Raw genomic sequence first — 24,388 nt, 5'->3', positions numbered from 1 at the left:
GCAGAAATATCTGGCGCTCCCACTGCAAAGAATTCAAAAAAGAAAAAACGTGACCATGGCGGTTGTGGCGGTTGTGGCGGTTGTGGCGGTTGTGGCGGTTGTTGCCATCTCCAGCGGTTGGCTCATTAATTAATCCGTTGATTATTATCTTGATCATTCGATAAATTGTTAGTTCTATAAAATGGTGAAAAATGTTTCCCAAAGCTCAAGATGACGTCCTCAGATGTCTCGTTTTGTCCACAACTCAAAGATGTTCAGTTTACTGTCACAGAGGAGGAAAGAAACCAGGAAATATTCACATTTAAGAATCTGCAATCAGAGAAATTTGTAATAAAAAATTGCTCAAGCCGATGAATCGATTAAAATAATAGATGACAACTAATTGATTAATTGTTGCAGCTTTAGTTGTCAGACACGGATAATAACAGTCTGAGCCTGTCAGCGGCGAAAACGAGCACTTTCAGTGGACGTACGTTGACGGTGAGGAGTTGCCCCGAGTGATGACATCACAGCCCGTTTAGCGGTTGCTGTCTGCAGCGTTCTCCCTCGATACTGGACCAGTTTCACAATGTGTTGTCCCCGTTAGACACTTAGACACAAAAGCAAGACAATAGGGTCCATGTTGAAGTCCCCATCTTTAGAGTAACGCCCGTCTTCTCTTTTTGATAACAACACTGAGTGACTGATACGCTGAACCTCTCCTCCTTTCACTGCTCTGAAACTTCAACTCTTCTCACGTCGTCATCGACAACCGAGTTGTTTTTGTTTTCTTTTCTGCTTCTCTATTTTGTCCTTTAGTTGTAATTTTTATTAAACATTTAAAAGGAACAGGCCTCTTCTGTGAATTATTAGGCGTGGAGAAGAAGTCCCCTTCAGAACTCATAACCACAGCGATGCTGATATCCTGTAGATATTTTAAGACCACAGTTGTTGCTGCAAAAAAGTGAGCAACCTGCAGGGAGCACAGATGGACACGATATACCACAACACACACACACACACACACACACACACACACACATGCACGCACAGTCTGTAGATACACATTGAACCTAGTGTGGTATCGGTTTCCATCCGGCTTAATTCATAAACTGAGAAGAATAGCAGAAGTTGAAATGTTGGATTATCTGTTGCCAAATCATTCTAATCATAAAATGCTTAGTGTTTAGTGAAGAGCTGTCAAAGTTAACGCAATAATAAGGCGTCAATGCAAATTTGTTTTAACGCCGCTAATTTCTTTAACACATTAATGCAACTTGCGATTTTTAGGTTGTAGTGGCTCAGAAGATCCTGGTATCATATGAAACTAGAAAATTATAAATAACGCTCCAAACTTCCTCTAAATTTTGGTTAGGAAAAACTGTCCATTTTCCAAGGGGTTCCTTGACCTCTGACCTCCAGATCAGTGAATGTAAATGGGTTCTATGGGTACCCACGAGTCTCCCCTTTACAGACATGCCCACTTCATGATCATCACATGCAGTTTGGGGCAAGTCATAGTCAAGTCAGCACACTGACACACTGACAGCTGTTGTTGCCTGTTGGGCTGCAGTTTGCCATGTTCTGATTGGAGCATATTGTTTTATGCTAAATGCAGTACCTGTGAGGGTTTCTGGATCAATATCTGTTATTGATTTGTGTTGTTCAAATTGATTTACAATAATAAATATATACATACATTTGCATAAAGCAGCATATTAGTCCACTCCCATGTTGATAAGAGGATTAAATACTGGACTGATTTCCCTGTAAAGGGACTGTTTGTAACTTCTTACACGTATAAATCGGGTCGGTGTCCCATGCGTGCTCGCATGTGGCTACACTGTTCAGACTCAGACTCCAACACAAACTACTAGTGAAGCCCATCTGTTAAACAGTGTTGGCCGCGGTCGGAGGAGATCGTAGCTTTGGTCAGTATCAGCACTGATTCATGGAGAGACCTTCGTCTGGTCAGCTAACATTCATGATGATCTCATGGGAAGGCTTATAAATAGCACTTGATACGCATTTTAAGCTTGTTGCAAGTCATTTCACACTACAGGGTTAAAGCTGAAGTAACTTTGAGCAAATATGATGGAAGAAATCCTTGTTATAGTGCTGTCAATCAGTTATAATATTTAATCGTGATTAATTACACATTACATCTGTTCTAAATTAACCTTAAGGGGAGATTTGTCAAGTATTTAAAGGGACTGTTAGTAACTCGTTCCACGTATAAATCCTTGCTGGTCGGTGTCTCATGGTCTCTCGTGTGTCTCCGCTGTTCAGACTCAGACTCCAACACAAACTCCAGTGAAGCACCAAAACCTCTTGGTTGTATCTAGTGAAGCTGTTAAACAGTGTTGGCCGCGGTCGGAGGACGCGGGGGAGACCGTAGCTTTGGTCTCCAGGACCGGAGTCTCTGCTCCTCTGCTCCTCTGCTCCTCTGCCTGCCTTCACTCACACACCACGCTCCTTCTCTCTCTCTCTCTCCACCTCTCACGTGCATGCTGCTCACTCCACACTGCAGAAGAGTTAGTTTAGCTCTGAGAATATCTAGTGAATGATCAGTGGACGTTTGTGCAGAAATAACTGCTGCAGCTCCTCCAGACCAACAGAGGTTTCCCGTGTCTTGTGAAGTGACGGGGCTCCGCAGAGAGAAACGTTATCGTCTCCGACTGGATGGCGGTGTCTCCCTGCGGCTGTGGTTGGAGACGATAACGTTTCTTTTCCACGAGGATCAGCATTGATTCATGGAGAGACCTTGGTCTGGTCAGCTAACATTACTGCCAAGCAGCTGAAATATAGAGTGATATTGTGCTTTTAGCTGACGTGTGTCTCCTCACTGTGTTGAGCGATGCTCCTTCATGTCTATGTAGAGCGAGCACAAGCGCCAGCAACAGGACGCTGACTTTAGTTGACTTAACGGACACAGGTGTCGCTGTTAACAAGACATTTCTGATTCTTACATAGAGTCCCTTTAACTATGGACAATCATGCGATTAATCGTGATTAAATATTTGAGTCGATTGACAGCTCTAGTTTATTGACATCCTCAAAAAAAAAATCTGATAAACGTAAATAAAACAAACAGGAAGAAGCTCCTGACTTCCTGCTTTCCCTCCGGCCTGCACCCTCCGATTGGAAGGTCACGCTGCCCCCATCACTCCTCTGCATTCCCCAAATCCTCCCCAACCCCCCCACCAGACTCTCCCAGACGCTGTTGTCTCTGTTGTCCAGACAACAACGAAGTAAAGCTGCAAGAATTTCTGCTTCAAACAAACTAAACTCCCCCCCCCCCACCACCTCCACAACCCCCCCCTTATAAATCCGTCACACGTACGGAGGAATGTGTCCGACTTATACGAAAAGAGGAAGCAAAATAAAACCCCTCCAGTTAGTTGGAAAAGTAAACTAGTGACAACTTGAGAGATGTACTTCTGCTTTATCAGGAAGATGGAAGAAAGAGAGCATGAAGGAGGAGGAGTGGTGGGGTGGGGCAGCTGCAGAGAAGAGACGGGGGACCAATGGGGCTGCAGGAAAGCACCCCCGTCAATGACATGGCGCTCAGTGACCCCGCCCCCCCCGGGTGTAAAACAGTGTGTCTGTCAGTGACAGCTCAGACAATATGCTGGTGAGACACAGACAAGGAGTAAGTCCACACACACTCATGGAGACGGTTCATTGAGACAGACGGTTCATTGAGACAGACCCTCCGTGGACGGATTGATTCTCTGTGTGGACACGACCGCCTGTAAACATGGTGAGTGTCCTGCAGCTGACAAACACTACTTTCTGAATGATTTCTCGTCTCAGTTTTGTCTCTTGTATTGTGCACCGTTCTCTCGTCCAGAGGAATGTCCCTGCAGACCACCTGCTTGGATTTCACTTTAATTTGCGGTGTCAGCTATACGGCCTATTTCTACTCACACAGCCTCTCTGACCTGCTCTACTGTAGTCGGCTGTAACCTGACACACAGCTGAGAGGGAAACTTTACGAGCCTCATTAACACACCAGTCTTTAGAAGGACAGATCATCAGCTCAGGCTGCTCACTAACACATCATTGGAGGACGTTCGGCAGATGTTTGATTTCTTAAATGTTGCACATGGATGGGTTCATCTGATCAAACTGTTTCTGACCTCTAAACCTCGTTCACACTTGTTGCTGTGTGAACCTTTTTGTTTGAATGAACCTTTAGCGGTTGCTTGAGTTCCCTGTTCTCGCCTGTTGAAACTTCACGTTCTCAGTCCAGCTTGACGTCTCTTTAACCCTCAGCTGCTGTCACTCACTGGCCCGGATGAGCTGCTGTCACTCACTGGCCCGGATGAGCTGCTGTCACTCACTGGCCCGGATGAGCTGCTGTCACTCACTGGCCCAGATGTTCTGATGAAATATGGAGTTGAATTTTAAGTTTGATTATTTCTCGTTGGTGAACTTGTTTTCATGAAACTGTTTGCAGCTTCACCAAGACATGATCAGTGTGTGTTTGTGTGTGTTTGCAGCATTTTGTCTCTAGGAGTGGGTGTTTGTTGAAGGACAAACCCCCCCCCAGAGTAACTAGATGGACTGCCAGGTAGCCGCCAGCAGATTATATTTAGTACAAGAAAATCAGAAAATGTTCTTCTGCAGTTTATCAACCAATTTATGTGATTGGTTGATTTAAAGAACAGACAAACTGCAGACCAGCACGGTCATTATTCCACCCGGTATCACGCCAAAGCATGTAATAGACCCGCCTGTCCACCAGAGGACAGTCAGTGTCACGTTTTGCCCGTAGACTGTATGTAAGAAGCGGACGTAGTCCCCTTGACGTCACCATAGGTATGTTCACTACAGTTTTGAAGCCTCGAGTTCGGCATTTTTGGTGTTGCCATCTTGTTTTTTTGCAACCAGAAGTGACACGAGAGGGTGGAGCTAAGTACAACCGAGGCTAACCATGATGTTTTTCCTAAACCCAATTTATGCCAGGATCAGACTACAGGATGTGTTTGACGGTTCCGATGGTCACTATGTCAGATCAGACGATTGAGAGTCGGAAATTCTTGTCGTGACTCGGCCGCGTCACATGACGGACTACACGTCGGTCCCCTGTTCCGACAACACACACTCTCCCGGCACCGCCGTCTTAATATATACGGGCTTACCGGGGCTCAAGCACCCCCCCCCGAGCCCGACCATGTAAAGGGGCCCGACCATGTAAAGGGGCCCACGAGGCTCCGGGGGAAAACAATACAAATATAATTCACAGGGAGAAGAGAAAGCGGGGCGCTCAACGGGATGCTCCATAAACAAAGATGCAACGGCAGTGATATTTTTACTCTTAACACGACCTAGATTGAATATCCTACAGCCATGTCCGACGTGTTTCCGTGACGGAACACGTCGTGGAAAGCAAAAAAAAAAATCAAACATGCCAGACTTTCTGTCGGACGTCGTGAGGTGTCCCAGACGCGGCGTCGGTTGTTGTGTACTACGACACACTACACGAGATAAAACAATCGACTGTCGCACACGACACTCATTTATCGTTCCCGATCTGAGTTGACAGCCTACGGTGGCCGTGTCGGGCTGTAATCGGGCTGTAATCATGTAGTCTGAACCAGGCATAAGTGGTTTTGTTGGCCCCTGCTGGTGCTGAACCTTCATACATGCATGTAATATTCACGCCTCAGCGAGGCAAAACGTGACCCTGACACGCTATCCTCTGGTGGACAGGCAGGTCTATTACACACTTTGGCGTGATACCGGGTTGAATAATGTTTACTCAATGTTTACTGAGGGAATAAATCAAGTGAGAAGTAGACTCATGTTCTCAGAGACTTCTATAGAACCAGAGGAGTCGCCCCCTGCTGGCTGGTAGACCGGATGCAGGTTTAAGACTCTTCAGCGTTGGCTTTACTTTTCAGACCCGCAGGTTGGCGCCTGGTTTTGTCCCGCCGAAGCGTGAATATTAAACATGTGTATGAAGGTGCAGTACCAGCAGGGGGCAACAAAACCACTCACTTAGGTTTAAGAGAAACGTCACGGTTAGCCGTAAACTAAGTACAATCCGTACGGAAACACGTAACTTAATCACGGACAACACGTCACAATCGCCATTAATGTAACTTACAAAACAAAATAAAACACGGGTCTCCTGGTTGGAAGTCCTGTGTTTGTTGGACCTGGCCACCTCCCCTCCCACCTGTCATCAACTTGAGTCTTTCTCACTTTTTATTCTACGTCACCAGCTCTGAGCGTAGCAGATTAACACGGATGCATTTACATCACAGTCAGTCCAGACTACGTGGCGTACAGAAAGCCAGAATGGCGTTCTTATTGCAAGCTTTTGCCTTACGCCTTTTCGTGTGACTGGGCTGCATTATTTATAATAATAATAATTGTATTTATACAGCACAAAAGCAAAAAGTGCTTTCCATAGACGGCATTAAACAATAAATTAAAAAAAACTTAAGAACAGCACGAAAGAAATTTACAAATAAATCCTCCAAAAGGTGGAACAAGTCAAAATATTAAAATAAACTTTAAATCTCATTATTTGTGGGTGGAAAAATGTTAAAAAGCCTCGACATGATTGATGTAATAAAGCGTAATCTTCCCAGGTCCTATCTGCAGCTCACAGTAGAGCGAGAGGATATGCATCATCCTGACGTTATTCCATGCAAAGCAACTCTGCAGCTGAGCTCATCTTATTCATCGCTTCTTTAAAAACACACAGACTGGTTTGGTGGGTGACTAACGGTCGCTTTAAGCAACCTCATTTCCGTTCTATAAGGTTGTTTTGTATTGGAATTTATTCCTTTTTTTAGTTCATTGACAGCTATTTCTGGGCCGCCTCGTGTGCTGCTGTCTGTTTTAATCATCTGAGAGCAGCAGTCAGTAGACAGTCATGAGGGTTTATAACACAGCGGGAGGCTGGCATGGAGAAGTGGCAGCATCCTCACAACATCCCACTCCGGGAAGTTCAAATAAGTTTAATTCTCCATCTGTCCTGTGTGTTCTCCAGACAGCTGTCCATGTGTTTAACTGCTGAGGATTATTCATCGACCTCATCGTTCATCATGTAAGGATATATGCCAGTTGAGCTATATAGGCTCCTGAGTATGAAAACACAATTAACTGAGTCAATGGCAGGCGTCAACCTTTTGACGCCTGCTGTCAACGGCACAATTAGCCTCTTTTTATTCTACGTCTCTAGCTCTGAGCGTAGCATATTTACACGGATGCGTTTACACTGCAGTCACTATAGACCACATGGCGTACAAATGGCATGCCTAAAGCAAGAACAGCGTTCTTATTGTACTTTTTTCTCTTGCGTATTGTCAATCATACACCTTCTCATGCGACCGGCCTTCATTATGTGCCATCGCTTGTTATCACTGCCTCTGCTGTCGCTTTGCTACGACTTTGCAGGGATAAAACATCGCTCCATAGCACCAATCATGGTCAGATGTCCTGCAAATCTGACTGTGTTATAAACACATACATTAACATAAAGGTTAAAGCAGTGTATCGCCAAATTGCCCCTATTTGTTTAACGTTATTAAAATGTTGTCTCATCTTTATATGTTTAATGTAGCAGCATTAAATTCCCAATAGGTAAAGATCCTGTTAGTGTCTGTGCAGGGAGAAAGACTGGTCTGACCATAAGTCAACAACCTCAACACGCTCCTTAACGCTGTAAATGTAGCAGCTACAAGTAAAGCAGCACAGTGACCACACAGCGAATATATACCACTGTGACAGAAAGCAGAAGACGAGACTGAGGAAGTGTGAGTATAAATAAAAGCAGAGTGTGAGCGGTGAGATAAGTTCCTGCCGTGGAGCAGCGAGCCGGCTGTTATCTGCTGCTTCTCACCCTGTCGGTTACAGTCCCACCTCTGGGAAACACATCTCACAGTATTACTTCTAATTCTGTTTAACATCTTGTTTTAACTCCAACCTGAAGTCCAACACTGAAATAAAGCTGAATCAGCTGAATGTGTTGGCCGTCTTTCATACTTCTCTAAAAACCTTCAGGCAGCTGCAGCGCTGCTCTGATCTCCGTCACTGCTCGTTGAACGTGGTCCATTTAGTTCCACTCATGATCTAGTAGTGAACTCTGCAGCCTTAACTGTGGTTCAGCTGTGTAATATACTGTGTTTAATACGGTAACTTACTAGTTTACAAAATTTAATTCAACAAACAGTAACAAAATAATCTAAGATCAAAGGTCCACTTACTAGATTTTGGAGCTTTCAACCACACGTCACAGTCTTCCTTTGTTCATATGTTAAAGCCATAGACTATATAAGAAGTGGACGTAGTCACCGTGACGTCACCGTTTGTGGACCGCTGTTTTCAAGCCTCCAGTTCGGCATTTTGGCCGTCGCCATCTTGGTGTTTGGTTTCGGCCATCACCATCTTGGTTTTTGGTTTTTGGTCATCGCCATTTTGGTTTTTGGCCTTCGCCATTTTGGTTTATGGTCGTCGCCATCTTGGTTTTGTGCAACCAGAAGTGACACCAGAGGGTGGAGCTATGTACAACCGAACGCTGTATAAGACATTTTTAGGAGACCAAAACGTTATAGTTAAATTAGCTTAGATGCTATTTGCTTGGCAGCGCAGTTACAGCTGAACTTCACCCTTTGTGGATGCTTTGAGAATTACACGGCTTCTTTTTGTCTTATTTGTGCCGAATTAGCCGCCACAAAAGCTGCGTTATCACTTTAAGAATTCGCCCGAGTATTGAGTGTTTTTACTATAAATCAAACAGACGTATTTATTTTAACATTAACAGTCCAAAGAACTGATGGAAGTACATCAACATTACATCAGTTCACCATCTTTAATAGGCTTTTTTGTTTAGTTTTGAAACATATCAAGTCCAGTCTTTGTTTGGTTAGTCTTCTATAGTAATAAGAAGATTAGCTGTCTACGTGGAATGTCCACTAAACGGTCGTAGGAAGGTTTCATCACTCGTGTGCGTTTGTTTATGAGATTTTGACATAGTTCTCACCAGTTCCCATACAGGAAATACCAGGGCAGCTGCAGCGAGTCGGTGTCACTGCCACGGAGCCGGAGTTAGTCTCCGCAGCCTCCTCCTGGATCTGTTTGGGTTGGAGAGAACGTTGGCAGAGGTGATTTTTCCATGGAGCACATCTGAGGATCATATGAGATGATAAAATTGATCGACCAGGAATGAATTCCAAACATGTCAGAGAATAATTTACCAAATCTGTCTCCCGGTGTTTTTCCTTCTGTTTATCCCAGTCCCCCCTGCCGCCCCCGTCTCTGTATCTAAGATACTGTGGGAACGTCTAATATGTCATATTTACAGGCTGACTTCCTGTCCACATTCAAGAAAAGAGATTATCTCAACTATGTGCTCTGCTAACTCTAACACCGCTCCGTCTGGGAACATTCTTCTGAGTTTTACTGAAGTTTTAATCGTGTGTGACAGATTGGTTCACCGCCACCGTGGGTGTTTTGCGCCGGGCCCGGCATGTGTCTGGATGTATAATGGATGAGGCGCTGACCTGACCCCCGGGGTCGTGCCCGGGCTGTCAAGGGCCAAAAGGTCAGAGGGAACCAAGGGGCGTCGTTCAAACACTGGGAGCCACTTCCTGGACTGGTTCCTGTTCCAGTGGCTCTCTGGGACTGGATGATGTTATTATGTTGATGAAGTAGTGCGTCTCTTCAGGTGCTCTCTGATTTTATGGGAAAAAGTTTACAATTACCAAACAGCTCTTTCAAAAAATGGGGATTTCCATTCTTTAGAATTTACAAAATATCTGATTAATGCACGTCAATGGCTGCAGAATAATCAGATGAATTATACAGTTTCAGTGAGTCACTTAAAAACTATTTTGATAATCGATCACTTATTTCTTTTACAAATGAAAAAACATAACTTTGCTCACTTTAATGCTCTCGACAGTTTGATGCTACAGCCTGACCTGGTCCGACCAGCAGCCATGTTAGCTGGTGTTAGACATCTTTAGGTAAATACTACTGAATAACTGAGTCAGTTCATGGGCGGATTATTAGACATTAAGGGTTCCTGGGCACAGACATGCAAAGGGCTCCACAACCTCTCCTACAGAGGAGTAAGACACACAGACTTTATAGTTCAGCCTCTTTTTGTTGTTGTTTTGAGTTTCTTTGAGGTTGTTTTACATCTGTTTGTAGTCATTTTGTGTCTCTTTGAGGTTGTTTTGAGTCTCTTTGAGGTTGTTTTACATCTGTTTGTAGTCATTTTGTGTCTCTTTGAGGTTGTTTTGAGTCTCTTTGAGGTTGTTTTACGTCTGTTTGTAGTCATTTTGTGTCTCTTTGAGGTTGTTTTGAGTCTCTTTGAGGTTGTTTTACGTCTGTTTGTAGTCATTTTGTGTCTCTTTGAGGTTGTTTTGAGTCTCTTTGTGGTCTGTTTGAGTCCCTTCCTGGTTGGTTTGTGTCTCTTTGAGTGACATTTTGTAGGTGAAGGCCAGCGGGGGGGCCTGACACGTTGGGCCCGTTCAGTTCAATAATCTCTCCATGAGTCAGTTTACTGACTTTATGAGTCAGTTCTCTGACTTCATGACTCACCTCCTCCTGCTTGTGCTACTGTTACAGAACCATTTAGTATTTAGCATTTAGCATTATCTCATCATGTGCTCTTGTGGACACAGTGGAGTTACGTAGTCCGGCTTTATCAAGCAAACACTTTTCAGCTTCTCAGATGTGCACTTTCTCTGTTTTATATCATGTGAATTGAATGTCTTTGGGTTTTGGTGTGTTGGTTGGACAAATAAGTGATTTGAAGACGTCACCTTGGAGGTCCGGAGAGTGTTGATGGACATGTTTCACTGTTTCACTGTTTTCTTTTTGTTTTTTATACTAACCAATGAATCAATCAGTTGCAGTCCTACTTGAGTGTTTGGTGTCAGTTTGACATCATGTGACTGCGAGTTAAAAATACATCGTCATGAAAACAATAATCCAGCGTCGTATTGAAGTAGCTTCATTTGGCCCGAGGCAACTTATTGCCTGAACAGAAGCTTTTGAAAGCATTTCTTGCGTTGCGTCCGGCGAGCCGACGTTAATCTGTGAACAGGATGGAGAGAGAGAGAGAGAGAGAGAGAGAGAGAGAGAGAGAGAAAGAGAGAGAGAGAGAGAGAGAGAGAGAGGGAGAGAGACGGGAGAGGCAGAGACAGCTGTTCTGTTAAAGTGCTGAAGGCCAGCTGTCAGAAGGCTGATCTGCACAAGCAGGCGTGTGTCAGGAATCCAACAGAGTCACAGCTGAACCTGACTTTGTTACTGTACTCAGTTGGTCGACATGCAGACCAGGACCAGTAAACACGACCAATGGCCTCAATTCACTGGGTATATATATCAGATCTGGGTAAAGCGTCACCAATAATCAGGTCACATGTGGTTTAAATGTCATTTGTGGCTGCTGAAACTCTGCAGGCTTTTCTTAACACACACACACACACACACACACACACACACACACACAAATATCTTATTCTCATGACCTGGATGGATGAAACACAGTGTGAGTGTAACGCAGGCGGAGCTCGTAGTGATGATCATGAAACCGATCAGATGTCATCGAGAGTACGCTGATGATTCCAGGAGAAAGTACAACAACGTAAATCTTGGCGGTGCGCTCGCTGGCTGTCATTTGACCCGATGTATTTCACTTGCATGTCTGTAGCATGACCCCGAGGATTAGGCAGAGGGTTGGTGTGTGTGTGTGTGTGTGTGTGTGTGTCAGTGTGCTCCACAGGCCTGCATCCCAACAGGTGCTGAGCGTGTTGGACTCTGATGGTGAATGAGCTCTTTGTTGTCGATGATTCACCCTCAGAGAGCACACACACACACACACACACACACACACACACACACACACACACACTCATCAGCTGAGGGGGGTGTGTTTGTTTTGTTGAGGGTCTGTCTGTATTATTCCTGTAGTGTCGTGTCCATCTCTTTATACATGCCAGTGAGGGAATGTAACCGACTACTTTTACTCAGGAACTTTTTTTACTTTTTTACTTTTACATTTAAAGGGACTGTTTGTAAGAATCCTAAATGTCTTGTTAACAGCTTCACCTGTGTCCGTTAAGTCAACTAAAGTCAGCGTCCTGTTGCTGGCGCTTGTGCTCGCTCTACATAGACATGAAGGAGCATCGCTCAACACAGTGAGGAGACACACGTCAGCTAAAAGCACAATATCACTCTATATTTCAGCTGCTTGGCAGTAATGTTAGCTGACCAGACCAAGGTCTCTCCATGAATCAATGCTGATCCTAGTGTTGGCTTTTCCTGCCTCAGCCTCCCGACCGCGGCCGGAGGGAACGGGGGAGACGCCGGAGTTTGGTCGGAGACGATAACGTTTCTCTCTGCGGAGCCCCGTCACTTCACAAGACACGGGAAACCTCTGTTGGTCTGGAGGAGCTGCAGCAGTTATTTCTGCACAAACGTCCACTGAACATTCACTAGATATTCTCAGAGCTAAACTAACTCTTCTGCAGTGTGGAGTGAGCAGCATGCACGTGAGAGGTGGAGCGAGAGAGAAGGAGCGTGGTGTGTGAGTGAAGGCAGGCAGAGGAGCAGAGGAGCAGAGGAGCAGAGACTCCGGTCCTGGAGACCAAAGCTCCGGTCTCCCCCGCGTCCTCCGACCGCGGCCAACACTGTTTAACAGACGGGCTTCACTAGATACAACCAAGAGGTTTTGGTGCTTCACTGGAGTTTGTGTTGGAGTCTGAGTCTGAACAGCGGAGACACACGAGAGACCATGAGACACCGACCAGCAAGGATTTATACCTGGAAGAAGTTACAAACAGTCCCTTTAAAGAGAGGCGAAGTCCTGCCCCATCCGGTGTCCCCAATGGGACCTTATTTTGGAAAAGATATATGTACGGTAGTCTATGGCGAGAGACAAATAATTTTTCATCTTGGTTCTTTGCAACCAGCAGTGACTCGTGAGGGTGGAGCTAAATACAACCGAACACTGAATAAGACATTTTTAGGCGACCAAACATGTTCTAATTAACTTTGATGAAGTGAAAACACACTGTGAAAGGGTTAAAGTTGTAATAAATCAAGAGGGAAGTAGGCTCATTTTCTCAGAGACTTCTATACAACCAGATGAGTCGCTCTGTGTTGTGCATCACATCTCAGCTGACTGTAACGTTGCTCATCTGTTAGTGTCACATTTCGCGTGAGAACTGAAAAGGTGATGAGATAAGTATGCTCATCTGTGTTTCTGTGGTTTTGAGACACATTTCCAAAGAAGTAGAAGGAAATTAGCTCATTGTCAGTCAGTGTATTTTTGGAGTGATGACAGAGGATGCTCGCCAGCCTGCAAGAGGAAGAAGAAACATCATTTAGCTCGACGCAGAAAGTAGGAAGTGAAAACAGAGAGAGAGAGAGAGAGAGAGAGAGAGAGATGTCAAATTCAGAACAAAAAGAGATCTACTGTTTTCACAATCACTTTAACGATGAAGGAAAGAGTGACTTTACGACAACGATTTCTGTTAATCGTGATTTAGAAAATTACTTTGTGCAATTTTTCTTCGTGAATGTGACGACGACTCAACTTGCAGCAACATTTTGCAAAAGTGGAAATGTTGTCATCAGCCTACAGCAGCAAAAGAAATGCACCGTTTCAAGTAAATACTTCCATCTAAATGTGGATCTTTATGTTCAAAATACAATCTATGAAACTGAGCAGAGACCTGCTGCACATGGAGGTCTTTGTTCTTTCGTTTAAAGGGAGACACTCCAGGCAAAAACATAGTTTTTCATTCACTGGTCAATTTAGAGATATTGAGCTATTTGGCTTCCATAACACGTCTTCTCTCAGACTAGTGGGAAAAAAACATCCTAAACACACATTCAGCTGTTTATTTTACTACTTTGTTTATTTGCGTCTGTAGATTTCTGCTAAATTCACCAACAGTTACCATTAGATAACGCCTCCTAATCTTTATTTCCTGTGTTCTTTTATTGTAGAACAAACTGGCAAAGGCTCTGTACGACAACACCGCCGAGTGTGCAGACGAGCTGGCTTTCAGAAGAGGGGACATTGTCATGGTGATGGACCAGAACGTGGCGGGCACCAGCGGATGGTGGATGTGTTCTCTGTACGGACGCCACGGTCTGGCCCCCGCCAACCGACTGCAGCTTCTACCGCAAACCTGTGGAACCGCCGCGGGCACGTTAGGCCGCGACATCAACAAACACAAAGTGACCGAAGCTGAAACCGATGCTCAGAATATCTACCAGATCCCCAGCGTCCCCCGACCCTCCAGCAGCCCGGCATACGAACGCATGGACGTCATCTACAAGATCCCGTCCACTCCGACGTCGGCTTCAAAAATCTCTCCAGCACTTAGGCTCAGCACAGAGAACCCGGAGGGAAACAAGGTACACATTGTTTTATCTACAAGTCTCATCTTCAGCCTCTTATCCGGGGTCGGGTCGCGGGGGCAACAGCTCCAGCAGGGGACCCCAAGCTTCCCTTTCCCGGGCCACATTAACCAGCTCTGACTGGGGGATCCCGAGGCGTTCCCAGGCCAGGGTGGAGATATAATCTCTCCACCTAGTCCTGGGTCTTCCCTGTGGCCTCCTCCCAGCTGGTCGTGCCTGGAACACCTCCCTAGGGAGGCGTCCAGGGGGCATCCGTACTAGATGCCCGAACCACCTCCGCTGGCTCCTTTCAACGCAAAGGAGCCAGCGGCTCTACTCCGAGTCCCTCACGGATGACTGAGCTTTTCACCCTATCTCTAAGGGAAACGCCAGCCACCCTCCTGAGGAAACACATTTCAGCCGCTTGTACCCGCGATCTAGTTCTTTGGGTCCTGACCCAGCCCTCATGACCAGAGGTGAGAGTAGGAACGAATACTGACCGGTAGATCGAGAGCTTTGCCTTCCAGCTCAGCTCTCTTAAAGCCAATGCAATACCGCCCCCCCGCCCCCCGGTCCATCGTCCCCTCACTCGTGAACAAAGACCCCGAGGTACTTGAACTCCTTTTTTTCTACAAGTATTGAATAAAAAGCTAAATGTAGATGTTAGTCTGTCTGTTTGTCTGGGGTCAAAGTTTCCCTGGGAAGTGTTCATGATTAGAGGCTGCTGCAGAAATGCAACGCTGTGAACCCCCTGCTGGCAAAAGAGCTTACAGATGGGGACCGGGGGCCTCTCCGTGGGACAGGCATGCAGCAGCGGGGTCTTTATGGGCCTATAAAAGACCAACAGACACAGACTTCAGACACTTTTAACTGCAAACAGCAGCTCTTGCCGCCAGGGACCCCAGAAAGACAGAAGTGTCTGTACGGGTGCAGAAAGGTGGGGAGAAATAAACCCACATGTTCACCATTTCCTCTCCTGCTCCGGGGGGGGAGTCCTGTTCCCCTTCTGCAGTAGCCACCTAATATCCAATGAGCAGCATGGTTTCTGTTATAGAGCTGCGTTAATTGGCATGCATGACGGGGTTCTCCGGCCCTCTCGAGGGGCTTCAGAGCAAACACTGTCCCCATTAATGTGTGTGTGATGCAGAGGTCAGCGAGGTAGACGCAGCTCTGATCAAAGTGTTACAGCCTGTCTGTCTCGTCTGCAGCCTCCGTTCTGCAGCATGGGGTCCAGTCCGCCGGGGGAGGTTTACGACGTCCCGAACCAAACGAGACCAGCTCCTCTCGTCAAAGTGAGCTCCTGATAATAAACACAACAACATGCATCAGACGTAGCCGGAGACATCCGACCGCCTCACTGTTGTTGTGATGTTCTCGTTGCAGGCATCAACGACTCCGAGACACACGCCACGAAAACACTCACTGATTCCAGTAACGACGCTGGAAAAGAGATTTGACTCGCCGGAGAGTTTGAGGTGCAGCAGTCCAGGAGACTCTTATGTAAGTTTCAGACATTGAGAGGGATTAATGAGAACCACTTAGACCTGTTTTGGTCTTTTTTTAGTTTGGTGCACAGGGTCTTTAGGGGGGATCCATTTAGGGGGGACACATCCTGAGGGTGCAAAGACTTTTGTCTTTGCCTTGTTTTTATTCTCCTCAGCTTTTAATTGTATTCAACCACATATTTTAGCAGAAAGGCTGAAGAGCATCCACAATATTGATCCTGTCCTCATATCCTGGCTGATGGACCTTTTCTCTGAGAGGTCGCAACGTGTGAGAGTTAACTATGTTTTATCCAATGTTCTTTTTTCCTCCACTGGATCGCCGCAGGGCTTTATTTGTTTTATATACAAATGAGTGCCAAACTCAACACTCGAGGCGACATGTCCTTAAGTTCGCTGATGATTCGGTGATCGTGTCTCTCCTCAGTAATGACGACCCTGATCACGGCCCGGTAGTGTCAGAATTCAATGACTGGTGTAGGACGTCTTTTTTAAATAGAAATGTGTCCAGAACAAAAGAGATGATAGTAGATTTCAGGCATTGAGGGATTTGTAGGTGAGGAGGAGGATTTTGTAGGTGATGCGGGACTTGACCGGGAGCCAATGGAGGTGGATGAGGGTGGGGGTGATGTGCTGCCAGGGCTTGGTGCGGGTGAGAACCCTAGCAGCTGTGTTCTGAACATACTAGAGCTGGTCCAAGGCTTTGCTGGGAACCCCGGACAGAACTCCATTACAGTAGTCCAGACGCGAGGTGACGAAGGCGTGGATGAGGGTTTCTGCCACGGAGTCAGAGAGTGATTGCCGGAGTCGAGAGATGTTTCTGAGGTGGAAGAAAGCGGATTTGGTGATGGATTTGATGTGAGACTGGAATGAGAGAGTTGGGTCCAGGATGACACCCAGGTTGCGGACTTCCGAGGTCTGGGAGAAAGAGCAGCCGTCGACGTCCAGATGTAGATCTCCAACCTTCCAGAGCAGGGCCTTGGGAGCCACGACCATGAGCTCTGTTTTGTTGCTGTTGAGTTTTAGGAAGTTAGATGACATCCAGATTTTGATTTCATGCAGGCAGTTTACAAGTGACTGTGGCTGGGTGGATGGTTTGGTGCTAAGATACAGTTGTGTGTCGTCAGCATATGAGTGAAAGCTGAGACCGTGGTGAGACCTTCTCTTTTATCAGCTGGTATGGGTTGCTTTCCCTCAAAAACAGGAATAGGTTGCAGGGTATGGTCAAAGTGTTGCAGGCACCCCCCTCAATGACTTGACTTCTCTGATCCAGAGCAGGACCTTGAAGAAGGCTCAGTTGGTCCTAGCTGATCCTAGCCGTCCTCTGTCCGATGAGTTCAGGTTGCTCCCGTCAGGCCGCAGATACAGTTTGCCTACATCTAGGACCGATAGGCTCAGAAATTCTTTTGTTCCTACTGCCATTGGTTTCCTTAACAATGCCTTGTAATGTGTTGTGTTGTAAGCTTTTGTATTTATTGCCTTTAATAGACTATTTATTGTGTTTATATTGTTGTGTGATGGCTTTGTGGTACTGCTGACTGGACAACAAATGGCCCGGGGGGATAATAAAGTTTTCCTTGACCTTGACCTTTGTTCTTGTGTACAGGTGTATGCGGTTCCACCACCTTTGCCTCAGGACCCAAACTACGACATCCCCGTTCCCTCGGCCACAGAGGCCCAACAGACAGTGACGGGTGGATACTGCACCCTGCCCAGCCCCCGCAAGCCTGAGTGGATTTATGATGTGCCGGTAGGTCCTGAGAAACTAAGTCCACCCCCGGGCTCCTACGACACCGTGCCCTCCAACGCCGCTTGCCATCAGCTCTATGACACTCTCCCAGCGCGTGCTTGGCCCGTTCAAAGAGGAAGTCCGACTTCCTCGCTTTACGATATACCAAAACCCAATTCACTCGACATGCCGAGTCCACCCAAAGTGCTGCCGAGGCTCCCGATTTACGACAAGCCCCCGACCCAGAGGCTTACAGAAGAGTTGGTGTACGCGGTTCCACCCCAGGAGGAACCCGTCACTCGGGTCCTCGGCGACCCCTCCAGTGATCACATACCGCTAGAGTGCAGGGGCGACTCCAGCAACGCTCATGAACTCCGCAGAGTGCGTCTGCAGCGAATGAGGAACTTCCTGGCCTGCACGTCTTTCCGTGACCTCCCTGAGAGCGTGGAGTTGCCGGTGCAGGAGGACGACGGGCGAGGCCGAACCCTCCGTCTCTCTGCGGCGGACAGTCAGAGAATCAGCACGGCGTCCAGCTCTTCCACCAGCTCCTGTGACTCTCTGGCTCTGAGCTCGTCCTCTCCAGAGCCCCTGAGGGAAGTGACGCTCGGCCAGGACGAGGCCTGCCGCAGACTCCTGGACCTGCAGGAGTCCGTCTGCAGGGCCGTCCCCCGTCTCATGGACTTCGTCAGCAGCCACTGGAGGAGCAGAGAGCATCTGGAGAAACACCTGAAGGAGGTCAAAGAAGCGGCGGAGGGTATCGCGTGCTCTCTGACGTGCTTCCTGAACTTTGCCCTGGACGTTAAGGGCAACGCCCGCCGTCTGACGGACACCAACCTTCAGACGAGGCTCTACAAACAGCTGTCCATCGTAGAGGACTCAGGTGTGATCTTACAACAAACGGTAGGCGCTCTGAACATGGCGGGCTGGCCCCTCAATACGCTCTGTCAGGACCCGGGGCAGGTCCAGACACCTGACCAGCTGGAGCGCTTCGTTATGGTGGCGCGCACCGTTCCAGAGGACGTCAAGCGCCTCGTGTCCATCATCAATGCCAACGGCAAGCTTCTGTTCAGAGCCCCTCAGAAAGCTCCAGATCCTCTCAGCACCGCGACTCAGCCAGAGACGAAGACAAGTCCTGATGGAGGCGAACAAAGAGAGGACTCGGTGGAGGACGACAACGACTACGTAGAGCTACAGGTGAATGCTTCTAATCCTCTGAGTCCTTATATGTAATATACGTTACTATGGCAACTGAATGATGAACTTTGAACCAAAGCATATTTAATAATGTAACTAATTCATTTGATTTTTTTCTTCAGACTAAGAATGATTTTGAGAAGCAGCAGAAGGAAGTTCAGAAGGAACCAAAAGAAAACGTCTCCAACAAGGTTCAGGTGAGTCACATGAAGTCCATGAGCCTGACACACAAAATGTGGTCGTCGTACCACTTTGGAGGGACCAGGTCTCATAGTGATTTGTTTTAAAGGTTTATGTCCGTAGTGTTGGAAAATGCATGACAGCATTGCAGCAGTGGTAGCTTTCTATGTGCTATCACTCCTTTTTCATCCCTCCATCATTACAATCTTTCCATCTTTTTTTTCCATTTTACACATAGATCCAGAATAAAGGTCAAATTCTCCTGACCTCAATGTGATGACAATGTGACCGATGGATAGATTATAGTCTAAGCTTTACAGTGATATATGACTTCATGATATTGTGTGTTGGTTCCCCTCTATGTGTAAAATGGCAAAAAAAGATAGAACGATTGTAATGATGGAGGGATGAAAAAAGGAGTGATAACATATAGAAAGCTACCACTGCTGCAATGCTGTCATGCATTTTCCAACACTACGGACATAAACCTTTAAAAAAATCACTATGAGACCTGGTCCCTCCAAAGTGGTACGACCAACCCCCCTGGATGAAGGACTAACAGGATCTGTTCCTACTTAAAGGGCAAGTCCGTTATATTTTATGTTTTTTTTTTTGTTTTACGCAGACGGACCCGCCGTTTAATGAGCATGACAAAAACAAAAAACACGTTTGCCTCTTAGAAAATGTGATTTTTATATATCCATCGACAAAATCGCTCTACAGGATTTAAGGCTTTCCTCGTAGTCAGATAAAGACAGGAAACACTGCAGAGGACGTAATAAGTCATAATATTTGTCCCATTTCTCCGCCGCTCAGGCTGAAAACAAGTGTCACTCCTCCGAGTCCGGCGGCGGCGGCCCAGAGGAACATCGACTGGCCTCCCTGTCGGAGCACTGCCGGCTTTACTTCGGCGCCCTCCAGAAGGCCATCGGGGGGTTCGTGGGCAGCCTGCGGGACGGCCAGCCGCCGGAGAAGTTCATCTCGCAGAGTAAGCTGGTGATCATGGTGGGCCAGAGGCTGGTGGACACTCTGTGCAGGGAGGCACAGCGTGGAGACTCCTCCCAGAGCCTCCTGTGTAAAAGCAACCACCTGTGTGCTCTCCTGAAGCAGCTGGCCGTGGCCACCAAGAAGGCGGCGCTGCACTTCCCCGATAAACAGGCGCTGCACGAGGCTCAGGAGTTTGCAAAGGAACTGGCCCAACGAGCACAGCACTTTCGGATATCGCTTGACCTCTGAGCGCGTAGAGGTCAAACGTGTTGATGTGTTTGTACAGAAAAAAGACATTTTGGTTTATTCATCATCGGTTTCCTTTTTCACTCACGACGTCGTATTCAAGCTTCACTAACCAAGAAGATCATCACGTTCTGCTGGTTGTTCTCAGAATGAATGCAGCTACTGCTTATTAATATGTTAATAATATTAGAAAAGAAATCGCAGGACGAGCAGAACAATTTGTATTTTGTACTATTTAGAATAAAAGACTAAATTGCACATTTAGGAAACTCTACTTAAGCCAATTTTAAAATGCAATTTAAAATATAAAATAATTTGTTTTATATAATTTACAACATTTTTTCTATTCTCTGAATATTGTTTTGTTATGTGGATTTATGTATTTTATTACTTCATTGTGTATACTCTCCAGGGTAGTAGTTTGATACTTTTTTATGAATATCTATGTAAATATTCTAAAAATAAAATGTGTTATGCATTCCCGAACAACACGTTGGATTTTTATTGATATTAAAATGAAAAAATTAAAACGTGTTACGTTATTTTGTGAATCTGAGATTTTGAGAATAAAGTCATAATATTACGAGAAAAAAGTCGTAACTTTACGAGAAAAAAAGTCCTAATATTACGAGAATAAAGTCACTATATTATGAAAATAAAGTCACAATATTTTGAGAATAAAGTCACAATATTATGAGAATAAAGTCATAACTTTACTAGAAAAAAAGTCCTAATATTACGAGAATAAAGTCACTATATTATGAGAATAAAGTCACTATATTATGAGAATAAAGTCACTATATTATGAGAATAAAGTCACAATATTACAAGAATAAAGTCATAACTTTATGAGAAAAAGCCCTAATTTTACAAGAATAAAGTCACAATATTATGAGAATTAAGTCATAACTTAACGAGAAAAAAAGTCGTAATATTACAAATTTTGTAATAACATAAAGTTATGACTTTATTCTCGTAATATTACGACTTAATGAAAGTGAAATACTGAATAACTGGAGTTTAATAGTGTGATTTGTTTTTGTTCACTGCAGAGGAAATGATCTTTTCCACTTGACCGCCTCCACAGCGGTCCGAACAGGAACTCAGGGGTTGGTGGAGTTTTACTTAATTCTTTAATGCACACAATGTTATTTACAGTTAACCTTTTTACACCCACTTCACCTCCGGAACAGCACTATGTGAACTTCTCACCTTCAGATTGTTAGTACTATGAAAAGTTGAATGAATATGAACTTGTGATCATTAAAATAATCCAGATACACCGACAGCAAACGCACAACTAAAACCTTAAATATGAGGTTACTCCCTACTTTAAAGGCACTGTGGCAGTCCATCAATCAAACTTTATTCATATAACTTTATTTATATGGCACCTTTCAAACAAGTCAAAGTGCTGCACAGATGATTGACAAAAATGTAGTGTTAAAAAATGGATTTAGAGACTAATGCACACCAAAACAACAATATAAAAGTTCATTATAATAATAATAAAAGATAAATAAAATACAAGGAATTAAAAATAACAATAAAAATAAATAAATAAAAATTATGAAACTACACAAAATAAGCAGATTTTATTAAAATTTTGAAATTTTAATAGAAATAAAAAATAATAATGATCAGCAATAAAATGTTGATTAAACAAAATAGAGTAAAATAAACACTAAAATGATGATGATAAATAAAATAAGTATAAACAAAAAAAACAGAAAACTATAAAACACTATATAAAAGCCAGACTAAATAGATGGGTTTTTAGTTCATGTTTAAAAATATCAATATTTCCAGCAAATTAATAAATCCTTGCAAGCTTTATGTCCACATTTAGTGTTTAGTGAGTGTTAAAGAGTTAAAAAACGTCATTAAACTTTAGTTTTTTAACCCTTTGAACCCTGATTATATTATATATTATATTATATGGTTGCCTTTGAGCCACATTTAATAAATTGTATTGTAAACTTTACTATTGTCTTGCAGGTTCAGTTTTCATCGTCATTACTGTAATGAAACAGACCAGACGGCCGGTCCCGTTGATTACAGTCCTGTCTGCACTACTGCGTTAAACATCAAAATACCAAGTGTTGTTAAGCTCACAGTAAAATATTGCAGAATAAGAAAGTATAAATATAATCACAACACAATGCAGTGATACATGTTGGTGGGATAAAAGCAAATACATGAAATGGACACGAGTATAGTATAGAGTCTGGGAGTCAGAGCAGGTTTGCAGATGTTGGTGTGCAGTAAACACATTCATTCATCAGGGCTTCAGTCTGCTTCCTTAGTTAAAGGTATGTTGCTCTGTGTCACTATTAGATCTCCTAACTGGCTGAGATGATGAGAAAACACAGTTTGACAGTTCCTGGTTGTCTGCTGCCCTCTAGCAGAACTCTGTGGTATGATTTCATTTACATGTTTTTGGTGCTTTTTTCAGGCTGAAGGACTTTCTGATTATCAACACAGGACATGACTGATCATTTAAGGAAATATGTGTGTATATTTTTACATCAGTCACATTATTTATCTTCTCATAGAGTTACAATTTTATAAAGGTAGTTGTAAATCTAAATGTTCTGGACTGACACACGATGAGGAGAAATACCAGGAGATGATTCAGGTAAAAGAGAAGGTGAAACTACCAAACTGTTGGTTGATTGTTTTGCACTAAAAGTCTGAAGGTAAACCGGTGACCTCTGACCTCTGACCCCTCCACCACAAATCAGGAAACGAACCGTCAAAGACAAAGACTCAAACTAGTCAAGATAGTTCACATCCAGCCTTTTGGAAGGAATCCCCAGTTCTGTTGGACATACAGTAACACTGTAGGCTGTTAAAGAGTTATAGCACTTTGCACTGTTGGCCACCAGTGATGTCATTTCCCATTATCTATAAATAACACTCCAAAGGTCAAGGGTCGCCGAAGCTTCTGATTTTAAAGGGGGTAAGACAACTTTAAAAAAAAAGATCCATATGAAGTTGGCTTATATCTCAGCATTTCAATCATTTCTGTGAATAAAATTTAATGAAATAGATATTTTTAAAGTTGGACACTGAATTTGTCAAAACAAAATAAGCCTATTAAATATGTATGATGGTTAAAAATAAAAACAAAATACACAATACAGATATTTGTATTAAATGTACCTAAAAATAACTGATCTCTGATGCAACATTCACAGGAAATAATCTGATCAAAATTCATCCAAATCGCTCGTTTTACAAAAACGTCCTGCAGTTATTGCGTTCACTATTTGGGATAATTGTACAGTTTATCAGTACTGTTATTGTTATGCACTGAATATAATATGAAATATAAACATAAAATGTCACTTAGTCAGTTTATTCATTGATAGAAAAGGATCCCCTATAAGGAAAAAGGTTGGGAGCCACTGATCACAGAAAAACATCACACAGTTACTTCTTTGACAAAGTCGTATCCACCGACAATAATGATGTCATTTATTAGCTTTTTTTAATAATTTTTTTATTGTAAAAATGATTAAGCATCAAATTAATGTATGGTACCAAGGCAGGCATGTCTCTGCTCTTATTAGGCTAATACAGTCACCGTTATATCAGGACAAATGGTGATTATAATAAACTCTAAAAGATAATAAAATTAAATTAAAAAAAGACAATCATATAAATAATATAAATAATAACTTAACGGAGAAGGCAGGCAATAAATTACATTTCTTCAAAAAATTATCTTGTATTGAATTAAATATATTAGCACATTTCTTATTGTTTATAATTTTGATAGACTCATCGAACTTTCTAAATTCAATTCTGAAGGGTTCAAGATTCAAGATTTCAAGCCCTTTATTGTTATCGTGTAGTACAACGAAATTAGATTGTGACAATCCCATAGGTGCTAACGAAAAAATAATACAATATAAAAAGAGATAATACAATATAAATATAAAAAATATAAAAGATAGTACAATATATAAAAATAAAGGATGTATATTGGTGAGATGCCAGTTTTGTCAAATTATTGCACAAAGTGTCCATCAGATAATTATTGCACAAAAGTGACCAACACATGTTATTGCACATGTCAGTAAACAGATTCACATTGCACATTGATGATGATGATGATGATGATGATGATTTGGCTTTCTGGATGTGAAACTTCCCATATAAAATTAGTAAATTGACAGCTGGCTGA

At 44.0% G+C, this 24,388-nt stretch overlaps 1 protein-coding gene across 1 annotated transcript; it reads left to right on the top strand.

The window, feature by feature from the left end:
- Nucleotides 1-3,503: 3,503 nt before the first annotated feature.
- Nucleotides 3,504-20,726, top strand: cass4 (Cas scaffold protein family member 4). The gene is made up of 7 exons (XM_037768289.1): nt 3,504-3,742; nt 13,963-14,376; nt 15,567-15,650; nt 15,742-15,858; nt 17,467-18,783; nt 18,906-18,980; nt 19,780-20,726. Exons 1-7 carry the CDS (start codon nt 3,740-3,742, stop codon nt 20,197-20,199), a joined length of 2,430 nt encoding a protein of 809 aa, XP_037624217.1. The 5' UTR covers nt 3,504-3,739; the 3' UTR covers nt 20,200-20,726.
- Nucleotides 20,727-24,388: the final 3,662 nt, after the last annotated feature.

The sequence above is a fragment of the Sebastes umbrosus genome, chromosome 1 (assembly GCF_015220745.1).
Source record: "Sebastes umbrosus isolate fSebUmb1 chromosome 1, fSebUmb1.pri, whole genome shotgun sequence".
In the NCBI taxonomy this organism is placed as follows: Eukaryota; Metazoa; Chordata; class Actinopteri; order Perciformes; family Sebastidae; genus Sebastes; species Sebastes umbrosus.
Note: the sequence above shows the minus strand (reverse complement) of the source record. Positions and strands in the feature narration are given on the sequence as shown.

What these genes read in the sequence shown, in the direction of transcription:
- cass4 (XM_037768289.1), top strand. An exon ending in GACCAGCTCCTCTCGTCAAA is followed by an intron (nt 15,651 to 15,741) that starts GTGAGCTCCTGA and finishes TTCTCGTTGCAG; the next exon opens with GCATCAACGACTCCGAGACA. An exon ending in ACGACTACGTAGAGCTACAG is followed by an intron (nt 18,784 to 18,905) that starts GTGAATGCTTCT and finishes TTTTTTCTTCAG; the next exon opens with ACTAAGAATGATTTTGAGAA.